General features: G+C 39.8%; 4 protein-coding genes and 1 non-coding gene across 7 annotated transcripts; 3 read left to right on the top strand and 2 right to left on the bottom strand.

Moving 5' to 3' along the window:
* Window positions 1-178: 178 nt before the first annotated feature.
* maf1b (MAF1 homolog, negative regulator of RNA polymerase III b) lies at window positions 179-6,983 on the bottom strand. Of its 2 annotated transcripts, none has more exons than XM_073487877.1 (8): window positions 6,413-6,983; window positions 5,982-6,070; window positions 2,705-2,836; window positions 2,449-2,611; window positions 2,217-2,338; window positions 1,986-2,105; window positions 1,452-1,544; window positions 179-1,336 (listed from the first exon to the last, which is right to left on the bottom strand). In XM_073487877.1, exons 2-8 carry the CDS (start codon window positions 6,062-6,064, stop codon window positions 1,312-1,314), a joined length of 738 nt encoding a protein of 245 aa, XP_073343978.1. In that variant the 5' UTR covers window positions 6,065-6,070; window positions 6,413-6,983; the 3' UTR covers window positions 179-1,311. The 2 variants fall into 2 exon arrangements, with proteins under 2 accessions (XP_073343978.1, XP_073343979.1); XM_073487878.1 differs by having other exon boundaries at window positions 5,982-6,066; window positions 6,413-6,494.
* A 744-nt stretch (window positions 6,984-7,727) lies between these two features.
* trnar-ccg (transfer RNA arginine (anticodon CCG)) lies at window positions 7,728-7,800 on the top strand. Its single transcript has one exon. It is a non-coding gene; the product is annotated as a tRNA-Arg (tRNA).
* Window positions 7,801-7,954: 154 nt separating this feature from the next.
* Window positions 7,955-11,772, bottom strand: zfand1 (zinc finger, AN1-type domain 1). Its single transcript, XM_073488412.1, has 8 exons — window positions 11,690-11,772; window positions 11,183-11,225; window positions 10,280-10,319; window positions 10,033-10,160; window positions 9,779-9,870; window positions 9,463-9,581; window positions 9,152-9,307; window positions 7,955-8,214 (listed from the first exon to the last, which is right to left on the bottom strand). The coding sequence occupies exons 1-8, from the start codon at window positions 11,742-11,744 to the stop codon at window positions 8,038-8,040; spliced, it is 810 nt and encodes a 269-aa protein (XP_073344513.1). The 5' UTR covers window positions 11,745-11,772; the 3' UTR covers window positions 7,955-8,037.
* Window positions 11,773-12,128: 356 nt separating this feature from the next.
* Window positions 12,129-14,625, top strand: chmp4c (charged multivesicular body protein 4C). The gene is made up of 5 exons (XM_073488445.1): window positions 12,129-12,516; window positions 13,016-13,193; window positions 13,452-13,560; window positions 13,725-13,851; window positions 14,091-14,625. Exons 1-5 carry the CDS (start codon window positions 12,294-12,296, stop codon window positions 14,153-14,155), a joined length of 702 nt encoding a protein of 233 aa, XP_073344546.1. The 5' UTR covers window positions 12,129-12,293; the 3' UTR covers window positions 14,156-14,625.
* Window positions 14,626-15,363: 738 nt separating this feature from the next.
* On the top strand, window positions 15,364-20,639 carry gimap4 (GTPase IMAP family member 4). 2 transcript variants are annotated; one of them, XM_073488775.1, is made up of 3 exons: window positions 15,364-15,481; window positions 16,632-17,399; window positions 17,949-20,639. In XM_073488775.1, exons 1-3 carry the CDS (start codon window positions 15,451-15,453, stop codon window positions 17,951-17,953), a joined length of 804 nt encoding a protein of 267 aa, XP_073344876.1. In that variant the 5' UTR covers window positions 15,364-15,450; the 3' UTR covers window positions 17,954-20,639. The 2 variants fall into 2 exon arrangements, with proteins under 2 accessions (XP_073344876.1, XP_073344875.1); XM_073488774.1 differs by lacking the exon at window positions 17,949-20,639 and having other exon boundaries at window positions 16,632-17,407.
* The last annotated feature ends 3,571 nt before the right edge of the window (window positions 20,640-24,210 follow it).

Raw genomic sequence — 24,210 nt, forward strand, 5'->3', positions numbered from 1 at the left:
AGTAACTTAAATACATGTAGTGGAGAGCAAGTATTAAGTAGCAGAAAATATATAGGAAATACCAGTTAAGCACCTCAAATGTATTTAAGCACAGTACTTGAGTAAATTGCACTTAATTTAAATTCTGACACCAAGATTTTCCTTTTTACTGCCGTTTTGACAGAAGAACAAACTTAAGTCTGATTCAAACACCAGTTTATTCACATCTGCAATATATGGGCCAATTAAACGAAGCACAGAGCGGTCAAGAAAAGTCACAGAACTCCTACCCACTTGGAAGGAACGTAAAGAGGAGCTTCTTCTAAAAAATAATGTAAAACATATCGGCCACTTTTCTGTATCGTTTATCCTCTAAACTTTACTATACATTCACTTTTCAATGAAACCTTTGCACTGAGGTAATGAGCAAAGAAAGACAACGGCAAGACCGACATTTAGAAATAGAAACAGGTTAGAGGGGGGGGGACAGTAAAAAACACGTAAGAGCACATACGATGAATCATGGAGCAGGAGAATGGACTGATAGAAAACAATGGGACATCTGTTAAATGCTGATATGTTTTCTAAGCTGCAACCCAGGTGCCAATGGTTTCCTTGGCAATGCCCTACTGTCTAAAGTACAGACGAGCGTTCGCAGTAATAAGATTCAATAATACAAGAGTCAGTTATAAATGCAGGTGTCAAACTCAGTGCTAAAAACATCCTCACAGTAACGTCACTGTCAAAGCAACACACGAAAACAGCGAACAATGATGAACAGATGAGTCGTCAGCTGATCAGTGAGTCAGTCTCAACCCAGCTCAGCCCCTTCCCCTGCTTATCAGGAATCTGTGTCAGTTCTCATTGATGCTGGTGTTATCTGGACTCCTTCTTTTTGACACCACGTGCAGTCTTTGTTGGCCACTCAATCCAATAACAAGACCTTCATCTTATCAAGCGTCCGTGAAGTGGTCTCTTTGGAAAAGTGGCGGTGTAGAAAAAGCTTGTGTGTGTCTATATGTGTGCTTGTTTGGATCCAAAAAAAAAAACAAAAATCAAAACATACTGGAGAATGAAGGAGCTTAAAGTTACCGCGGGGTCTCAATAAAATGTCCACCGCCTCACGGTTCACAGTTCACTGCCAGCAGAAGAGAAGCCGTCGAACATGCACGGGGGTATAATGTGTGAAATGGCTTTGGATGATGCAGCGAAATCCAAAAAATAAAACAAACCAAAAGGAAAAAAAAAAAAAAAGGTACATGGGGTGAAAAACAGGAGGAGAGGAGGAAAAGCCGAGATATTCTTTGGCCGAGGCGTGTCCGACGGGGGAGTTCACACACACAGAGCTCTGGGGAACCTGCGACAAGGAAAGAAAAATATATAAATGTAAATTCTTCTAATGAATCTTAGCCAAATCCAATCACCTTAATGTTGTAAACTAAAGAAAAGCAGAGGATGATAATGAGTCTAACCTGTCCTCAGTGAAGCCGTCCATCTCCTCCTCGTCATCCAGCTCCATGTCCAGCTCGTTGTCCAGACAATCACGTCCATAACCACTCAACACGCTGCAGGAGTGACAGATTTACAGTTGATCAGACATGGACAACTTTTTGGACTTTTCCCTTTTATCATCTTTTTGAAACTGGTTACAACAACTGTTACGATCGATTAATTGACTAATTGTTGCAGCTTTATATTATGTACGACCAGAATGCAGGGCTGCCTCAAGTCAGGCCCACAGGCCAAATTCAGCCCACCATGAGGTTTGGTTTTCTCTTGGAAAAAAGTTTTTTTAATTGAATTAAACTATAATATGATTGGCTGATTATGCAGTTTAATTTTTTGTGAGGCAAAAATGCTCTTTCAGTATCAAGGATCCAAAATGATTTATTCGTTTTTAGATTGACATGGGAAGTTGGTCAACAAGGGAACTTTGGATCCTAGGCACCATTTTTGCACTACAAGAGGTCTTTGCTTTAAGTGTCAGTTTGGGTACCTGCACTGACCTGACTGAGCGACACGTGAAGAAAACAATCCTCTTCAGTTTCTTGTTGTAGAAGAAGTAGTTGAAAGACCAGAGGCTCCCCTCCTCGCCAAAAGGGTCTGAGTCCAGATCAGGGTTGTAGCTGTGAACAAATATCAAAACAATAAGCTTAAAAACAGCTCAGCTCCACACCAAAGGAATTTCCAGGAGTATAAATTACTGGCTATAAAACACACGTGCATGCGTCACCTACCTGTAAATGTCACAGCCCTGCAGGTTGATCTCTTGGTCGATGGCGTTCCACAGCTCGGGCCCCACAGAGTTGAACTCCTCGCCCACGGCTGAGAACAAGCTGCCATTTACTGCATTAGCCACCTGCAGAGAAACCACAGTCCAATAATTACTCCACACAGCCTTTTCATTCATCTGTGTCATCAAAACCATCTGCTGTTCCCCAGAGGTCAGTTACAGAGCAGCACACTCACCCAGTTGAGGCTGGGCTCTCGGCTGAACTCGTGGGCCCGCGCCGCGCTGAAGTCATAGTCCGGCCTGAAGGACTCGTTGAGCGTCGTGATGAGGTAGAAAAGAGTCTTCCTGCAACACTTGTCACTCAGGGGGTTCTCCCCGTCCTCGCTGCTCTTCCCCAGCCTGGAGATCAAAACACAGAGAGGGACATTAAAAAAGGAAACGCTTCATTATCCCGTCTAACCATTCTGAGCCACACTGGACTGCAGTACTCACTGTGAGGGGCTGGTGGCGCTGGTGGACTGAGGGGGAGAGAGGGCCTCCAGGACATGTGGCTCCCCCTCCTGGCAGAACTGCTTGAACATATGTTTGTCGTCGCCTGCCATCTTACAGGAGTAGCTCTCGATCCTACGGGGCAAAAATAAGACTGTGACCGACATTCATGTCCTGGGAACATAATGGAGGACATTCAGATTGTTTGCTAATCCCTTAAAATCACTTTAACTACCCATTAGGCTTAAACACAGCATTACACAACACATTTGGGGCACTTCAGGGTACTCTTTTAGCTAAGTGTGCACTTTCTGCAGCTTTATTGTTGTGCAGAATGTAATTTTCCACAGTGCTCTTTTGTGTTTCTGGGTCAGACAACTGTACACAGATATGCGAACGAAGCAGACTGGTGTTCGGTTGTTTATTTTGCCCCCTCCCACCTTGGAGTTATGTAAGAGCAAAAGGTTGTGCAACTTAAGATATACTACTGAGACCCTCGCTGGCCCTGTCAGCCTAATTATAGGGACACTCTGAGGCAGCGGACACCGCGGTGGAAATAACTGGCCTGGTTTTCCATCACAACACAGCTGACCTGCCGACCAAACACTGTGGGTAACCAGATGACACGGCAGACACTGGAGCTGAGCAAGGATTATCAACACGAAAAGATAGAAGCTACAACAGAATCCAGCTCTGTTACCATCTGTACACAACTCTAACCACAGCTTCCACACATATGTATGCGTTTTAATGTATTCAGACATTATTGGATTGTATCTGCACCAAACACATGACCTTTACACAGAGCAACAGCTGTGCTCTCTCTTTAAGTTTTGTGTATCTTGTGAGGCTTTACGTAACTTATAATTGAAGTACAAATATGCACTTCTCTCATGTCCAAAGTATGTTCAGATAATGGAAACATATTACCCTGAATTTTCAAAAATATTCATGCATTTTAGCCCCCTTTCAGAAGCACAAAATGTCCAAATTATTCTTGGAAAGACTATTTTCAGAAAAATAAGTAACAGCATACCACAGAATAATAATAGACTGAGGTCTTGTAGTATATTAAACCATGATGACTGGTATTGTGCTGGTTGTATGTCACATATCTGAGGTAATTCAACCATCATGAATAGAATTATATTTTGTTATGTGTCTGCTATCTTGTAATATATTTATTGTTGCACATGTTTCAAATGATCATTGTTATTTTTATGATTTACTGATCTGTTGGTTTGTTTTATTATTCGTTATCTGGTTTGAAATGCTTTGGCAACACGAATCTATATTATCCTGCCAATAAAGCTACTTTGAATATAAAATAAAAGTTGATTATCACCGTTTTATGATATTTAAAATAAATTCCTGCATGTTATGGAATCAAGAGCTCATTTGGTGGGTGCATTTTTAGTCTGCAGTTCACAAGTCCTGCTGCTATGATGGGCTGCTTCACTAATCCACTAAGCAGCCTAAACACCAACAGCCTTGACAGCTCTGGCAGCACTCGGCTATCATGCTGTACTGCTGTATGTGTTTATCAGTGCACGTACATGCCGCACTTCACAACAGCCTCAGAAATAGCCACAGAGTGGTGGTGTGAGAGGACACCGTGCTGTGCGTCACTCTAGGTCACAAACAGTGCAGAAGCTCAGTTTCGCCACCCACACTCCAAAAACTCTGCTCTCACACTGCATATCTCCACAACCCACTGCCCTTTATGTAACTGCACTGTCACTGGATGGCCTTACATAACCCAAAACACACAGTAGTGCTTTGAGTTTCCAAGTTAAAAACCTGCACTGCAAGTTAGCTATTAACTTTTAGTATCAGCCGCAGAAGTAGGCTTTTAGTTGAGCAGTCTGTTATCACAATATTGCATAATTTGTAGATACTTGTTTGCTCCACTACCCCGTTTACGAGGAGTGACTGTGATCTCTGGACCAGCCGCACCTTTCATACACTGATGATGACATCCTGTCAGACAAGATTCTTCCTGGGAAACTTCAGCCATACCACAAATGCTCTGCACTCCAATGACTTTTACTTTCTCTGACTTTGTGATAAACTGAAAGTATTACGGTTGTGTTAATGCTCCTGTTGAGCCATTACTCAAATAGAAGCAGTAACGATATTTGCACAAAGTCACCTAAAGATCTCCCCAGGGCTAATGGGGTCTGTGCAACAGAGATGTGGACTCCTATATATAAAATTATATAATATATAATTTCCTTATTTTCACCAAAAAAAAGATGTGCGTCTTATCTGTGATGCAATAAAAATATTTGTTTCCTCACAAAATATAAGATTAAAGTGATTCCACAATGTCTTAATACATTTTCAGTTTTGATTTTAAAGTTTTAGTAATACATTTATGATTATTGGGATACTAATGTGAATTACAATTAGGTTGGATAGGGTAATCTTGACAAGACATTTGCATATTGTCCCACGTCTATTTGGGACTTGTCTTGAATGTTGTCTGGTAATATTTTGTTATCCAAAACAAAGAGTTTGAATTTCTGTGTAATAATATTTTGATAACAGGTAAATCTTATATTCACAAATGTAGATCCTTTAAAGTTGCTCCAAATTTCAATCACTTAAAAGTTTATCTGAAATACTTGAGTTATATATTGATTATATCCCCCTAACTACACTTATTTTACTCTTCTTTCACTGTTGTTTTTGTTTTCATTCCCTCATTCAAGTGTACTGATTGGAAATACTTTGAGGTATGTTCAAAAATAATAACACTTCTTTGTTATTTGAAAATGCTGAATGAAAATAACAGTTGTAGTAGTGCAGTAACACATGAAGTGCAGCTGAAGTTACCTCACTATTAGCTAATAATGCATCCCATAAAGTCTGATATTAAAAAATGTTTGTTTGTTCCTTAAAAGGGGCTCTAGATAGTTTGAGGGAAAAAAAACAACTCAGAATTTTAAAATGTATAATATTGAGGTAATAATACAAACTTTGTCAACATTTTTTAATAAATGCTGTTCTCAGAACACTGTTTTGAATCTAGAAAGGTGGCAGGGTCCGCCACATATAAACAAAGCAAAACAGTACGAAACTGTTGTCCTTTAAGGTCAATTTGTTTATTCAGTCATGGAAAGGAAGAGTTTGTTTACTTATTTTGATAAAAAAAAGTCAATGAAGCTGATGAAAACTCTTTCCCCAAAACTACACAGTGCACCTTTAAAGGTGTAACAATAGATGTGACAGCAGTGAGCTCAGGTGTTCATGCTGCTGAGGCTAACGTGACTCTTACCTGCCAAGGATGCGAGACTCTCCGGTTTCAACACACAGCCGGGAGCTGAGGGCTTCAAAGCTGGAGTTTTCCAACAGTTTCATCACTGTCTGAAGAGAAAGAAACAAGTTTGATGTCACACTTGTGCAATGTCCTCTATTATTATTATTATGTTGTTTACATACACAAGAAGACGTGTGGCGTTACCAAGGCAACGGCATTTTTTTTTTTTTAAACGTGAAATCTGCTCAGTGTCACTCAACACCACATTGTTAAATAAATGCTAATTAAATAAATAATTAGCACGGTGGAGCTACAGCGCCCCGTGAGGGCAGAATTTAGGTCAAATCACAATTTCCTCATTCTGTGTACCACTGCCCCTCCCCCACCATGTTCAATCCAAGTTGACAAATCGTCTTCCTGGTTTGAATATTGCACAACGATTCACTCACCGAGCTGTATTTCCAACACGGGCAGAAAACGGCGGGTTTAAAAAGGGTCAAGCCGTGTGCTGTGGAGACTCGTCCTCGGAACCGAGCCGCTCACTCGCCGAAGCAAAAGATTAACGACCCCCGCTTTGTTGTTGACCAGCTAACGTTAGCTAGCGGCTAGCTCACTGACTATCAGCGCTCCGCTCGTCTGTCAATTCACAGCTGGGCTTCTTTAATTCGCACTCGAGCTTAAGCATCTTACAAAAGCACTCGGTCGAGAATGAGTTATTCTGAGGCCTTTTAAATTTATAGAAAAGCTGCTCTTCCCGATTAAATGCGATGAGATTAAATCCAAAGACTGCTGGCGTCCGTCGGAGTCTGTCTGCAGCGGCATCCCTTTCGACCTGATTTTACAAAGAGCGCTCGTACGGCTAAATCAAGTCGCCTTTTTCTAAGCGACTCGATCCGAGAAGTAGCAGCTAACGAGCTACCGAGCTTAATAATTCACCGAGGTGGCTCAAGGTTTCTGCAAAATCGTCGATTACCTCAACAACACATCTATTCTCGTCAAAACAACGGACTCTACTGTGTCGTGAAGCCCAGCCCCTTTTCATTTATATACGCTCGGGAGACGCACACGCCCACTTTTATCCAAGCGCTCTCCTGATTGGATGTATCTCTTGTCGATATGACTGACAGCTGATGTGATTGGTTGAACCTTGCTCGGTCAATCCCTAGGCTGGAACTGTGTCAAATTTCTGGACTGGGCTTGTTATCTTTCAGCAGCAACTGCTGAGACAAGAATCGCAAATTCATCGCTGTTTGCTTACACCTTGAAGCTATTTATGTTCAGCATTCATCTTCTATGCAAGTAGGCTTACAAGCAGTCACTTTAAACCTTTAGAAATACGTATTAAGACGTATACATGCATATAATCTCAGTTTGGCTCTGCAAAAAAATACAGTTTAAATAGCTACCTTAACTTGTTCTGGATCTACTGTTTTCATTACTTAATGGTCCAATTCTGTCTTTGCACACCAGTTTTCTAGATTTTATTTGTGCTGAAATAGATTTAATCTATTTTTGTTTGCACTGTCCTGCAACTGTCCAATTCTGACCTCTTCCATGTTGTAAAACAATCTGCAATGCAATACATTTGCTGACAGATTTAATTAAAGACTTAGCCTCAAGCATGCAGCATCAGCATAATGATCTGATAAAAATAAAATCCATTAAAAAAAGCTTTACAGATTGGACCCAAATAAAAATGATACACGTCTCACCTATCTGATTGCTGAAATTGAAAATAAAACCATATATTTCTTATGTTTCATTGGCCCAGTGGCCTAATGGATAAGGCATCAGCCTCCGGAGCTGGGGATTGTGGGTTCAAGTCCCACCTGGGTCGTATAATCTCATGTCTGATAACATGTATTATACTGCAGCAATATAAGGTAGCAGATATTACTAGATATCTGAATTTGTACAAAGCATGTAATGTGAATTAAATATGCTTCTACTTTTTATAACCTAATAGTTACAACAATACAACACACAGCAAGTTAAAAATGTCAATATAACATTTTATTGACAGAAATACAAATGGCACACACAAAACACTCATGCTGTAGTTGGGGTTGGTCTGTCAGGTCCGTGTAATGTAGTCAGAAACATCCTCGAGGCCTGTGCACTCATTATCCAGGTACTCCAGGATCACATTACCCCCATTGTACAGGGGAGTTTCAGGGTGGGCCAGCAGCGAGAGCAGGGTGTCATCCATCTTGAAAGCTTCACCTGTCTGAGGGTGACACAAACGCAGCTTCTGCAAATGGACAGCATAGAGCAGACTGTTAGGGTCTACTCAAGAAATATATATACACTAAGCTGTTTTTCCCAGAATATTTAAATGTAAGTTTTTAGTGTAATTACGTTTGGCCTGTTAAATTAGAAAATATGTTCAATATTGAATTATTTTATGTTAAAAAACAAAGAAAATGTAAATGGTGACAGTGGTTTAATGAGTTTTAAAAGAGAGACAATGGTACAATAGAGGAAAGCAGATAAAACGTCTATTTTGTGATAAACCCAATTAAAGCATCACTAAAGCCTCCACACTGAGATGTGCACGATTAGCTGACTAGTCAATTAAACAGCGCTACCCTCGTCACCAATACGAGTTGATTTAACTTTATTTTGGTAATGTAAACATCTAAATTACATATTGACTGAAACATCATGTCTACTACGTCAAATGTTGCTATATAAATAAACGAGCATGTTAACAACACTGGTCAAACTGTTGCGTCTACACAGCAAATATTGCTACACAATATTTTTTAGGACAATGTTTAACTTTATAGATTTAATTGTGCTAAAGTTTGAAATTAGTCGTTAGGAAACCCAGAAATAATGTACTGTAACATTAGTTTTGATTCATGCTTACAACTGTCAGCTGATACAAAAAACATTGACATGCAGCACATTTATCCCTGGTTGACCCAGCTTCCTGTAAACAGAGTTCTCTCGCGCTGCTGTCACATACTGTGGGCAGGAAATGTTCATACCTAACACCTGCATTTCACATCCTCTTTTTTGTTTTTAAACTGTATTTTAAAAAGTGGATGTTACGAAGAAAACAAGAACAATTTGTTCAAGAGACAAGAAAACAGGCTGAGAGGCGAAGGAAGCAGATCGGTCATTTAGTGGTAGTGGTGTAAAATTTCTTGTGATTATTGATGACTACTCTTGCCATCTGTTACCTTTGCTGTCAGGACGTTATTGTTGTTCTTGAGGCTAGCTAAAGACGCTGCATAATCCACCACTTTGCCCACACTCCATTTGGAACAGAAGAACATGGGTTGGCTCGAGTCTTTGGATTCTTTAGGAAGATACACCTGAAAATATGTTCTTTCTGTCTGGAAAGCCAAAACAGGGGAGGAAATGCTCAGTTGGACAAAATAATAAACACAGAATTACACATAGAGGTACACTGTAGATAATATATATGGTTTAATTATGTTAATTCCACATTACTCTCTATTAATATAATCAAGACAGCTATGATTTTTACCTGTGGCAGTCCCTTGTCTCCGGCAGCATGCAGCTTCAGTTTCATTAATGCTACCTTTGCTGCAGTCGCACTGTTCTTTGCTCCTCTGCGTCCTTTACTTTTGGATCCATCCTTTGACTCTGCATGGTCACAAGACAGCAACACAAACACTCCAAATGTAAGTAAGTTGAGGAATACAAACACATGAACATTAGTTATGACAAAGATGAGAGCATTTGGTTTAACACTGATCCCATGTGGACGACTAAGGAATGACACAGGTAATTCTGTCCGTCTGTAAGGAACTTGTCAAGATACTAAAGAAGCTGTAACTAACCAACGATCTTTTGCACCAGCTCTTTTGTGGCTGCCATTCGAGGCTTTTGAACCTCCAACTTCTCACACTTGTGATCATCTTGATGACGATGGCTAGAACACATAAACAAAAGAAAAACAAACCTTTCAGTTTCAATTCACCCGTTACACTGATAAATGAAGTCTGTGAGCTAGAATGCACCCTACACTTCAACACAAGTTATGCTGTTTTATAAAAAAAAAGTTACTGAAAGAGAGAAAAAACTGTTAACCTACGCCAAACAGAAATGCTTTTCACACTGCGGACAGATTACTGGCAGCAATTCCTTTCCCTTGCAGTCTTGAAATGAACATGGATAGCTTGTGCTGCCACCCTCGGTCCGGGATTCCCTTTTCACTGGCTCCTGAAGACAAATATAAGAATATAAGAACAAAACTACCAGAAAATAAGTACCAGGAAAGACGAACAATGTTCCAGTGGTATTCTTTATTTATGAAACATGTAATCAAAAACATAGTGTACCTCTGGACATAAATGGGCCTCTCTGCTTCTGTGATCAAGGCTGTAAGAGACAAATGCAAATATTTAATCATAAAAAAAACATATGTGGATTACTGTGAGGTCAAAGTATAAAAGCACATTTATGATGTACTTTATTGGACCATTTCTAATGTTGTGCAACATTATATTATATCATTTTCTTTCCCTATACTGCTTGTACTTGACACCTGTAACTGCTAGAGCCTGAATGATACTGAACTTTTGAAGTTGATACAAATATGATACAATATGTTTGAAAGATAAAACTTGTTAATGATCTCTCTCTGGCATTCACACTATTTAATATGCCTATGTGCACTAGGGTTGCAGCGATATATCGTTTTTAAGGTATACAGTGGTATGAAACCTGACAGGTATCATACTGTGTACATATGGTTATATACTGTATCTAATCTAACATGTTATTGTTATTAAAAATATAAATACAGGATCTTACAAGTTTTCATCACATTTCATTACAGTCCATTTTGTGAGATCATAATGCAGCACTTGTTTAACCATAAAAACTTTCTGTTTTCATCTTCATAATCATAATTATTATCATAATAACAATTACGTATTACCATATACCGTGATCATTTCTGAGATGTTAACATCCTGTGAAAATCTCATACCCTTGCAAACCGAATATACACCAATATACCATGAAAGTAAAACAATATATCGGTGATGAGCCAAAATGAGCTGATAGTAACAGATCCTAGTAACTAGTTATTTTACAAACGGTGATTTCTTTTTAAGAAAGTAGAATTTTGTCTTTCTTCAGGTTGAGTGTGTATACATTGTGGTATGACTGCATTATTACTTAGAGTTAGGGATATGAACCATTGCTCTAACTTTGGAGAGTATATGATGAATGCTTACCAGAAAACCCCACTGCAGCAATCACAAACAAATGGAAGAAAATCTAAGAGAAGAATGTGGAGAACAAAGTCAGTTAGTCTCAGTGCTGACACCTCATTGATTGCCCATTCTGTCAAAATCTTTCTAATAGGTACAACATATTGGGTTGAGGTCTGAGATGTATCAATGCTAAGTATACTGTGATTTCTTTGAGCCTGAGCAGAAACTTTAAGTAGCTAATGAGTCACTTAGGAGCCAACAATAATTTATCCCCAATGACCTGTTGCACATGCGAAACTTTCCATTGTTTATAAGAACTTTACACTGTTTTCCGACCATTCTCACAACTGCTTGGTTAGCTGTTAGCTTGCGAGCTACCAGCTCCTGACAGTCAAATCACGCTAACGCCAGCTAGCTAGCTAACAGGCTAAAGAGGCGCTCGGCGAGTTTCATACGAACAAATACGGCGGAATAACGTCATACTTTAATATTTCAGTTTAATGCGAATTAAGTGGAGGTGAAACGGACCTTTCTGACAACAGGAATCGATCTGACAATGCTTCCCAATGTCTAATTCAGCCATTAGTTAGCCGTGAGTCTGCGGATGTCAACACGAACTCTGACCCCGGAAGTGACGTCACGCAACTGTGTGACTTTATTTTATTTTATTTTTTTTAGTTTCACTCGGTTTATTTACGAAAAAGTCATCTAAATTGTTAACCTGACTGTTTAGGTTTAATTATGCAGCATTTATTTATTTATTTGTTCGCCTTTCACTAAACACATCTGATATGATTCAACACACGATAAAAAAAAAGAAAAGAAAAATAAAGTTAATATTTAACTTCAACCGAGACGGAAAAAAGGCTCAGTGTGAAAAAAGGGAGGGAGGACGTCAGGTGTCATTACGTCACGCAGGTAATGGTGAAAGGTGTGGTGAAAGAGGTGCATTCACTGGCTGGTTTGAATTGAAAGCACGAAGCTGTCGAGCTGGAAAATCTGCCCGAAACACACCCGCCTGTGGAAACACAGTGAAGTTGGACGGATATCAACGCAGTCTGGAAGAGCTCCTGTAGGCCTTTGCTTTTATTTGTTGTCTCACCTGCGCAGTTTACACCGAAAACTGCGAAACATGAGCAAAATCTCGAAACTTTTCAAGGGGAGCTCGAGCTCGAGCTCGTCGAGCTCGTCGAAGTCCAAACACCACCGGTCGCGCGGAGGACCTTCACCCCAGGAGGCCATCCACAAGCTGAGGGAGACGGAGGAGATGTTGACCAAGAAACAAGACTACCTGGAGAAGAGGATAGAGCAGGAACTCATGATAGCCAAGAAGAATGGCACCAAAAACAAACGTGGTGAGTTTCTGATCTGGGTCTGAAAAGAGGCCTGTTGATGCACCTGTACTTCCTAGGCCTTGAAGTTAAGTATGGCTAACTTTTGATGGGTTTTAAGATAAATATCACAGTCAAACTCTTTAAAAGTATTAAAGAAGGAGGTCTAAATGATGTTAAAATACTTTTAAGGTACATTAAGGCCCATAAACTCTCAGCAACATATTTCATATAAGATGCAGTAATTGTTTTGAAGGCAGCAGGTGTAACAGGTTTGTTACAAGTGACTGTCAAAACAAAAGTTTTTCCTATTAAACCTGAATGAATGTTTATATCCCTTCATAAGTGTTCAGTCTTCTCTAGTGAAATCCTGAGGTGCTGCATTGCTCGTTGAATCACCTCACTAAAAATAAACAATGGGAGGAATCTTGTATCTATTATTTGTCAACGCCCTAGCTCTCAAACAAATGGTGATAAGCTGGAGGACAGTTGCGATCATCGGTGTGAAATCTTTCTGTTTCAGCTGCCCTGCAGGCCCTGAAGAGGAAGAAGCGCTTGGAGCAGCAGCTCACCCAGATCGATGGCACGCTGTCCACCATCGAGTTTCAGAGGGAAGCTCTGGAGAACTCGCACACCAACACAGAGGTCCTGAAGAACATGGGCTTTGCTGCCAAGGCCATGAAGCAGGTCCACGAGAACATGTAAGAACACGGCCCTAGAAGCTGCACGTCTTCTTATGTGAAAAATGTAAAATTAATTAAAGCTGTCGTTACTAATACTAAACCTTATACCTTTGGGGTTTTTGACTGGCTACATCATGTCAGAAATGTATATTTAGACAAAATGTTTAATAAATGAAAGGGAAATCCTCTTAAAGTGAGCAAAACATTTCAAATTTAAGTTTGAACTTGAGTTTACAGTGCTGTTTAATCTTTATCCCTCTCTTGTCTCTTGTTCAGGGACATTGACAAGATAGATGATCTGATGGCTGATATCACAGAGCAGCAGGACGTGGCCCATGAGATCAGCGACGCTATCTCCAGACCTTTCGGCGACCAGTTTGATGAGGTTGATACCTTTTTCATTCCACCTTTTGTCAACATCAGTTTTAGTGGCATTCACTCTCTCTTTCGCTGCATTTTTATCTGTCAACCACCAATCTGTAATTCTCTTTCCTGTCACAACGCCTCTGACAGATCTCTAAGCCCTGTGTGCTTTGTGTGTTTTCTTAGGATGAGCTGCTGGCCGAGCTGGCTGAGCTGGAAGAGGAGGAGCTTGAGGAGAGCATGGACAGAATGGGCGGACTACCCAGCGTGCCCAGCTCCAGGCTGCCTTCAGCACGGCCCAGTCAGCGCGCATGTAAGTGCAACGGGCAAACGAATGAATGTCTTAATCACTTTGACTTCTTCAGAATCATCAGTTTAAAGAAATTGCGTTGGAATTAAATACCTAATGATGCCCATGTATCATTTTCAAAGGTGTATATATGTTTGTAATTGTTTTAGCGGCATTTTTATGCTTTTATTTGATGAATCCTGATAAATCGTTCATAATAGTGTGATAATATTCATTGTTTACCGTTTCCTTCTTTTCCACAGCGACCAAGAAAAGGGCGGAAGAAGAAGACAACGACATGCGTGCGCTGGCATCGTGGGCGATCTAACTACATTAAAGCAGCCTCTCACCTGGAGAAACAAACACTCAAAAAATATAGGAGGAGGTCTTTATTTTTTTTAGCTTTTTAAACTAATCTTGAAGGTTTTTAGGGAAAATGAAGAGCATTATATTATTTTTAGAATAAGCTTTTTGCTTCTCAGCTCATAATGACACTTTACAGATTATATTTATCAAGAAATTAAAGTTTTTTTTCTTTAAGTGAAGGTATTGACAAAACTTTTATTTTCTGTTTTCCTTTCTTTGCTGTAATCATTCTCTTAGCCTGTACATAGTGCACTACTTTAAAAGGACTAATGAAGAAATAAGGAGGATATGAAGTCATGTTAAACACATGAAACAGAATGCTTTACTGTATTTCATACAGCTGTAAATAAAGTCTGATTTTAGCATTGACGTTGTAAATATATTGTTTATCAACATTTAACAATAAAAAGGCTCCCTGTGTGTTGTCTAATAGTATGTCTTAATTACTATATTCATGTGCTGTTCTGTGTGTATGGAGTTTTTGCAAAACAGACCATCATTGTTTGTTCTTTGTGCCAAGACACAAGTTTCAAGTGATTACTGACGTTTCAGTTAAAAAAATAAAAATTATTAGCAAACCAAACAAAATACAAAACACAAAAATAAAATGGTAATGGCACAGACACAAGTCATAAATCAGTTCATTAAGATTTTATGTAGGTACATAGTTTCAATGATTTGATAGCTTTTCTATTTTTGGAGTATTGGATTGATGTAATGTATTGTTGGCTTCATTTTTAAAAAAATAACGATGTTTATGAGAATTTTGATTTATGAATGTGATTTTGCAAATAATAGGATCAAACTGATATTACTGATTGGTTGGGTAAGTTAGTAGAGAAGCCAAACAGCACATTTCATATGAGAGGGAAAATGTAAATGTAAAAGAAAATAAAGATATCTTGGCAAAAAATATGAGAGTGGGATAAGACTCTAAGCAGTCCACATCAATGTCCTATTTTATCTCTGTAAAAATACCATAGAAGGGGTTAAAACGATGAATCATTTTTAAAGTTACTTCCTCAACCTTACTGGTTACCAGATTTCTTGTTTTTCAAGATTTCTAATTTTCAAACATTTCAGTTTACTTCTTCCGTTTTGCCAGGCCTTTACTTTGAAAGGTCAGACCGGAATCGACGCCATTACAGTCCGGTGGGCTTGTCCCTCTGACGTCAGGTAGGAGGAAGCAGTCCTCGAGCTAGCCTCCCAAAGACAAACAACACCTGATTGAAACCTCGACCAGGGATAAAACTGAGTATGGCAGAGAAAACACCACTTCAGACGACAGGTGAGCCAGTAACTTTACCATCTTTTTAAGACTGTTTAATGTCGTTAACTTGGGAGTTTTCAAACAAACACGGGGAGTTTCCGCGGCTAATAAAACGAGCGCTAACTGAAGTTAGCAGCGCTAACATTTCCTCCTGAGCCGGAATGTGACACGTTTCACATGTATCCGTGAAGTTATGACGTTAAGAGGGCTTTCATGTTGCTATTACAGTCTTATTAATCATTACTTATGCTGATATTTTTATACAACTTTAGTAGTGTTTTGTGGTTATTACATTGAAAAGCCACGCTCTCACTGGATGCTAACTTGGCGAAAGTTTTATTGTCAATGTTGGTACCCAATAGAAATAGACAAACTGTGGTTTATGAACAGTATTGTGTAATTAAATGTATATACATTCGTTTTGCATTAACAACATATAGCAAACAGATCAGACAATTGAATTGAATTGAATTAAGTAAAGTATATGTTGATGAAGGTTCTCAGTCATCCAGGTCATGCTAGCTCTAGGTGCTGTATTGTAGGCTACTGGACTTGTTTCGGTTTCTGTAAGACGTGTCACCTCTCATCCACGAGGCTTCTTCATTTCTAACTAACTGGGGGAGTTAGCTGGCTTTTAAACTCTGTGTGTGGGTTTGTTCTTACAGGGGTGTTAAGGACACATGTGAGCTCTGAGTTTCAGAGTGGTTAGGGCCACTTGTGGGTATTTGGTCCAACCAGCCCATTTTTCTCCTTCAGATGTAAGTGGACAGCATAGTCCTCAGGTCAAGACTCTGCTGTCCTCTTACATCTGAAGGGGAAAAAATCATTCCTCTCCCAGAGAAGACAGATGCTTTGAAAGAGGAGTAAAGGAATCCATCTATGTCAAACTGGAACGACCGCCTTTGAACAGAGGAGGTGGCCTAAGACATTACTTATCACCCACCTACAATGTAGCACTGAGTTCTCTCCCCAGACAGCTTAACAACCATTCACACCTGGGCTCAGCTAGCCTTAGAAACCCACAGGAAGGCCGGTTGGACCAACGACCCACAAGTGGTCCTAAGGACTCTGAGAATTGATAATGAAAATAATCGTAATTATTGTATAAAATTTGAATCTCTATGATAACTGATTCTAATACTGAAATATATAAATTTGACGACCACAGGCAGTGATGGACCAGAGGAAGAAGCCAAAAAGGCGGCGATAGCAGCAGCCAAGGCGGCTATCCGCCTGCCTGAAGTCCGTCTGGTGGTGCTGGGCTGGAGGTGGCCGGGGAAGAGCCTGACTGGAAACACCATCTTAGGACGGGAGGAGTTTCGCTTGGAGCGAGCAGCTGAGTTCTGTGTGAAGAGACAGACGGAGGTGCAGGACCGCCAGGTGACTGTGGTGGACACTCCAGGCTGGTTCTCCGCTCAGGATACACCACTTTCATATAAACAGGAGCTAGTGAGGGGAGCATCTCTTTGTCCTCCAGGTCCACACGCCTTCCTGCTCGTCATCCCCGTGGGCATGTTCACAGAGGTGGACCGCACTCGCATCGAGGAGCACGTGAGTCTCTTTGGTGAGCGTGTGTGGGAGCATACGATTGTGGTTTTCAGCTGGGCAGAGGTGTTGAGGAACATTTCAATCGAGAGGTACATTCGCAGGGAGGGAAAGGAGCTGCAGTGGGTGATGGAGAAGTGTAAGCGAAGGTACTTTGTTATAAACAACTGCATATTCGGGGAGCATCCCCAGGTGGGACGCTTGCTGGAGAGAGTGGACAAGCTGGTGGCAGACGAGGGAGGCTTCTACAACCCAGAGCAGGTGGAGAAAGAGAAGAAACCCCTGGATGAGAACCAGAATCCAGCCAGGGATGTGCGAGAGCTGGGAGCACGGCCCAAACAGAACTCTGGGCTGAGTTTGTCTAAAGCCATGGAGGTGGAGCCGCTTGCCAGTGAGTGATGCACTTATCTTGGCTCATAAGAAAGTTTAAGTGAAGTATCAGGAGGACATGTATGTTAATTAATGACCCTATGAAATTAATTGAAGACTTCAAAGTGGCTATAATAAACATTTTTATGTCAGCAGTGGATTACATGACATCTTGTATGGAAAGGGTGTCTTGTAGTGATGAACTCAATAATTATTATCAATTAATTCCTTGTGGGTCTGCCACTATACTTCACTCCTTTCTTCACATTCCACGTAGTTATTTAAAGGTCCAGTGTGTCAGATTTAGGAGCAGAAATGGCAACTAATATTTATAATTATGTTTTCATGATTACATGTAAACATAGATTACAGTGACACTTTTCATAATATTTTCTTGCACCCACATCTCCTCTGATTTGTCACTTTGTCATTTCCCTCTATGACAAACCAAGAAACAAAACAATGCATAATTACTTTCTCTCTAACTACATAATAATGGTGATATCACAGTAGTTTATGCTTGTATTAATGTAAAATGGAGCCTTGTTAATAATGCACTGTTTGCCTTTAGATTAACAAGCCACTCATGGCCGAGGAACCCTCGAAACCACAGCGAACGGAGCCTTACTGCGCTGACGGCAAAGCTGCTTATCTGACAAGAAAGAAGGGTAAACGACCGAAATGTTACTGAATGTCCAAGAAAGTGTGATTCATTTTATTTATTTTTTCAATCAGACATATTTCTGTGTGTTGTAGTTGGGTGTGTTCTTTATGATGCATTATCTTCTCACTGTGATGAAATTGGTGGCCTTTGACACATAAATGACCTTTTTGTTTTACTGCTGTCCAAAGATTTATTCCCCCCTGTTCTAAATTTAATGTTATTTTAAACTTCATGAGAAGTTCTGTGGTTTATAAGAGTGTCTTGAGGGTTTTGTGAAGGGACAAATTTAATTTAATCTGAAACAAGGAAGCACACGCTGTTACACAGGTATCTGTTATCATTTGTAAACACTCCTGTATTGTCTTTAGTCATGGAGGATACCAGTGGCAGAACTGCACTACTAAATCATCACTATAATATTCTGTCAGTGACTGTCGAGGGAATTTAACAATTCCCATTTGTTGTGACCAAACTGTAAATGCTCTTCTTATGTTGTGTTGTTTATTACTCTCAGTGTAAAGTTATAAAGCACTTGAGCAGTTATTGATCTTTGTCTGTTGTGTGTTCCCTTAAAGGTATGAATTTGTTTCCCTGAAATTGATCTTTCAGATGTTTGTATCACTTTGTGGCAGAGGGATGTGTTCGAGGCAAAGATCTTCTACCAGTTCAATCAGTAACTATTTTGATTAACGATTAGTCGTTTCATTTATTCTCAAAGATGCCGAATATTCAGTAGTTCATGCTTCTCCACTGTCAATTTTTGATAGTAAACTAAATATTATTGAGTTGTGGCATCTATTTCTAGAGGACGTGAGCAATTTCTCGGGAATAAAGAGAGGGACTATTAAACTAGAAACTAGCTGTACACAAGGACATCGGCATTGTGTTGTTTCCTTTATAAAACCACCCTTGAACTGCTTGAAGTGCATCTCTATAAAAATCCACTGTCTTATTAACTCACACCAAGACAGTTGGTGAGTTCTCAGAGAGCACTGAGTTATTGTAGACAGTTACAGATCTGAGCAGTGGGACTTTCCAATCAAATCCTTATGTTATCTTATGTTAAATCCCTTTGTGTAGACTTTTGATGTGATTAAGACATCTTTAAAATAAGTCTGTGGTGTTTTGTGAGCACTTGCAGCGCTACAGAGAAATGCCTGTATGAGTTGGTCACTGTTTTGTTGTTATGGTGCTCACCAAGGACGTTACATTATATCTGGACACACCGTCTGAGCCGGCTTCCAGTTTAGCGCCCAATTTCGTCTTGCAGCTCTTCTAGCTTTCTAAATTTTATTGGACCAAATGGCTCAAATTCTGACAGTGAAATGAGTCATTTGTGACACGCAAAAAATGTGTCCACCATTTTACAGATGTAAACTTATGGGAAGACTTTTTGGGCCCCAGTGCATCACTTGACAATGTAGTTATACGATTTGGCAGCTACTGGTTTCAAAGCCTGGCACTGTTCCTGGGGGCTGGGTGCACGCTCATGAGGAAATACATGCACGTAAGTTATTAATATCCTGCGGTGAGGTCTAATGTGTTTTTAGCTGATAGACATTTGGCAGTGGTAACGCGTTAACAAACAAGGAAATGTGCCAAGAAACAGAGTCAGGAGTAGGCTGGCTAGCAAACAAACAGGTTTGAGCTAACATTTTACAAGACTTTAAAGAAACTTAATAACACTCTGAAACTCTCTGATGTACAGGTGTATTCCAGGATTCTGTGACATCACTGTTGGGGTGTGGTTACAGGTGCCACGGGACATTTCTAACCACACCAACCTGTCACCCTGGGTGTCGTCAGAGGTTAAAGAATGTTTTTCAGTCACGTGTTAAGTTGCTCTGTAGAAAAACTAGAATCTTGGTGAAAACTGGTGAATTCTTTGGCTTCCAGCAGGTTTTACAAGACTCTCAAGCTGTTATCGCTGGATAGTGTTGAGTCTGAGGTCAGTGAAATAGTGGGATATTCTCCAGGGGAAAAGCCTTCGGTAGGCTCATGTAGCTCCTTTCGTCCTAACGGACTAGAGTCAGCTGCTCTGGACAGACACTCTTGTTTTTTTCTATAGGCTTTTAATAGCTCAGGTAGTGTTACACCACCAAAACAATGGAAACATACTGTAGTTAATCATTGTTGTGTGACCCAGTTTAATCACTCCAGTGCTGCCTGTGTCTGTGTTTATGGTACTGACCTTGCTGCATAAAGCACAAACAGGTGAACACAGTAGTGAATCTTTGCCTTGAACACATCCCTCTGCTGCAGATCACAAATTATTATCATCAGTTTTTCTTGGGACTCATATAGTTTTAGTTACCTGGTGAAACAAAGGTGTGAATCAGGCATTTGCCTCAGGAGCCACATCAGCTGGCAACCAAATCACCAACGAGGCTCTGATTTAAAATGACTGACATAAAGCCTTCTATGCTGTAAATACTGCACATCTGTTGGTCTTTTGCTTGATTGTGTTTATAAACTCAACGCTGTTAACTGTAGACATGCACTGTGACTGTTTCGCCCCATGTTGACATTTAACACAGAAATATGAGACGGGAAACAGGCCTGCTGCGGACCTCTTGTACAATAAAGGACTCAATATAACTGGTATTTTATTTTAGATTAGTGGGTTTGAGAAAAACATGTCGTGAAAAAGGACTTTAACTCTGGATATTGATGATTGTAAACACTGCTACTGTTGGGATTCATACTGTATTTTGTTTAAATGTCACTTGGCAATGTTTTCACCAGACACAGCTGAATTATTTGAAAGAGAAAGAGGGAAGTGTCTTGAAAATTAAGACAAAATGCCAAACACACACACTGCAGAAAGTCACAGAATGAGGTCACGATACAGCAGACACGCAGGCACGCAACCTAATACAGCCCACCTCTGTAGCAGTGTTTGTAATGGTAATTTAGTTACAGCCTGCGAATCAAGTTACTGTTAAGAATGTAATGAAAGAAGAGTCGTCTCTTTGTGGGCCTGGCTGACACCATTTACTGGAGATGTTCTTGTTAAAGATGGAATGGCTTTATTTTAACAGGAGCTGCATTGTGCTGTTTTTCTTATACCTCCAAATAAATGTATATTTTGATCAAACTCTGGTGAAGACTCGTGAGAATGTGCTTCTTTAATCTGTTAGATTACGTGTCATCTGCAATCACAAATCCTTTAATCAATCAGTCGATCAAAAGAAAATTATTTGCTGGGTATTTTGATAATCAGTCGTTTCATTTTTTAAGCAAAAATGTCAAAGATTTTCTGGTTCCAGCTTCTTTTGCTGCTGCAAGATTTGATAGGAAATGAAGAGTCTTTGGGTTCTGGATGGTTGGTCTAAAATAAGCAATTTTCTTCACATTTTTATAGACTAAACCATTAATCGATTAATCAGAAATGAGGAAAGTAATTGTTACTTGCAGCCTTACTTCATTATTCTTGAGCTTGGGCTACCTTTTATATGTCTAATTGAATAATTGTGAAAATAATTGGCAGATGATTCAATCAAATAAAAATATTTGTTTTGGAGCAGTAACTACAGGCGAGTAGTTTATATAAATTAAAGCTACTCACTAGGCTGCAGCTTGCTTCCTTTTTTAAAATCACATATTAAGCTTCAGATTCCTTGATGTCTTGATTAATCAACTAATTGTTAAGTGTATGAAATGTCAACATAATTCCTCACAGCTCACATGGTGATGTCTTCAAATTAGTCATTTATCTGGTTAAAAAAGATTTATTTTCATAACTGACCAGTAAAATCAGCTGGAATCAGTGTTAAAAAAGTTGCAGAACATCTGATTACTCAACTAATTTCTCATCTTACAAACTAATCTTGTGTGAGGAAACTACATCATCTTGTTGTGTAAACAGAAAGGAAATAACCAGATGTCATAAAGTATGAGATTTATTCTGTAATGTACCAATTCAGAGGAAGTAAATCACTGAAATGTGACGCATCTCACTTGTTTTTGTTCCTCTGTGGAGAGAGCAGTTCTGTAGTTTGACCACTAGAAGGCAGTAAAACCTCAAAGATGATGAGTCGCAGCACTGCAACAACACTTACCTGCAATAGATGCATTAACTTGATTTAGGTAATGTTATATCACCCACTTATTATTGTTTACAGGCAAAATGTTCAGCGCCTGTGTTTATATCATTACATCCTCACTCTCTCCTTGAGCTGTAAACATTACAGAAGTTTAATTCTGGTTTTGTCCTTCGTGCTGTTAAACCAATCTTGTGGGAAAAAAAAAAGAAGAAGAAAACTGGCTCTGTCAGTAATATTTCCCTCCTTCCTCATACCTCCCAGCTTGCTGAGCTCCCCTCTGCTGTCTTGTTTACTCAGCTTTTCTCTGTGCTGCTGCTGTAGGGCTCTATCTCCTCGATCTGCAGGGGAGGCTGTTCCACTATCTACCTGATCCGAGGATTTCACATAAGCCAGGCAGCATTTTTCACTGTCATGCTCTCTTTAGGGCCGATGCAGATGGTGTAAAGTAGAAAATGATGCTCTTTATATGCAGAAATCTCACAGTGAAGTGATTGACTCGGAGAATGAGCGTTGACAGGAAGTGCTCGGCCTTCTGTCGGTCAAACGTTGGCTTTCCTCCAAATTAATCTGCCCCATTGAAATTTTTTGGCATGCATGTTTAAATTAATTACGCTGGCATTTAAGCTGCAATAATGCAAAAGTGCTTCAGTTTTCCAGCTGCTCAGTGTTTGTCTGTGTTTATGCTTTGAATGTACACTAATTAAATTCACTCTCTTAGAAATATAGCCAAGTGCACGCTTAAATGCAAAACAAGCAGCGACAGGAGTGAAAAAGAAATATATTCAGAGGATGTTTTTGTATCTTAACAACATTGTTTATTATTTCAAATGTAATCAAAACAACAGCAGTTACAGAAATTACAGACAGCTATGATACTGTGAGTCTCATGGTGTGCTATGGAGTCATGATAAGATAAAAACAAGGTCACAGGTTTTGTTTATCTGGAAATCGTCGTTGAATCTGTGTAATTAACATCATTCGACCCAACTCATGAGTCAAGAGATTAAAATAATAGCACACAGCTATCTCAAAAACACCACTATGCTGCTTTTCGTCGTCTAGAATATCATCGTTAAAGAAAAGTGGGAGCGAAAGTGATTAGTCGAGTCCAGTGAAGCAAGTGAAGACTTTGCTGCGAGACAGCCCCAAAGTGTTTTTCTAAACAAGTGAGCCACCTTCTTTTCTCTCTGTCTGCACTTTGACAGTGGTTATAAAAAACACTTGCAGTTTCAGGTGGCAGTGTACAACGAGCAGATGTTACAAGCACTTGCAAAGAGCGTTTTCTCTCCACGGGGATCAAACTAGCAAAATTGAAACAAAAAAATCTGTATGCATGAAAAAGCCTGTTAAACTCAACCCTCCATCTCTCTCCTGTTGTGGAAAGGAGATATGAGGAGGCATAAAAAGCAGACGTTTGTACTCTGTGGTCGACACCAGTGAGACCTCATCAGAACTCAGTGTAGCTGTAGCAGGAGTGTGAGTGTGAAGGTTTATAACAGCCGGTGAGTCCTTAATTTGGTATTTGTGCATGACTCTTTGGGTGTGTAGGTGGTGTGATGAGTATGAAATGGCTACATCGTCCGTTAGCTAAGCCCCGCCTCCTCAGTAACTGTTGCTATGTCAAGCGTTAGCTACGTTCTGAACTCGTGTGTGAACCCTCACTTTACAATGATAATTTGGCAGATTTGACATAAAAATTCAAAGTAGTTTTTGAAACAATATGTACTTGATTTCAGACGTTGGCAGATGGTTCTCATTTTTAGCCAAATGACTGCTGCAGACTTTATCAGCTGTAGCATGCTAGCTAATTAAGCTAACGTTAGCTTCATGAGTTGGTTGAAAATGCGATCTCTGGCTGACTTTTTGTTTTAAACTGACTTGTTTGGAAACATGAATCTTAAAAGTGGCTTTAAATGTGCACATGATGGCCTCATACATGATGTAATGCTAAACGACTAAAGGCTAAAGCTGTACAAGCTAGAGCCAGTTCGTCCTCTCTATACATGAGTAACCATCGGTGCCGCTAGGATGTAGTTTAAAAACACTTGCCGCTGGTCTGACTCTTTTAACCACATGGCTTAACAATATTCTGTCCAGTGCACAGTAACTACGACTTTTCACCT

The sequence above is a fragment of the Pagrus major genome, chromosome 19, assembly GCF_040436345.1.
Source record: "Pagrus major chromosome 19, Pma_NU_1.0".
Classification (NCBI taxonomy): Eukaryota; Metazoa; Chordata; class Actinopteri; order Spariformes; family Sparidae; genus Pagrus; species Pagrus major.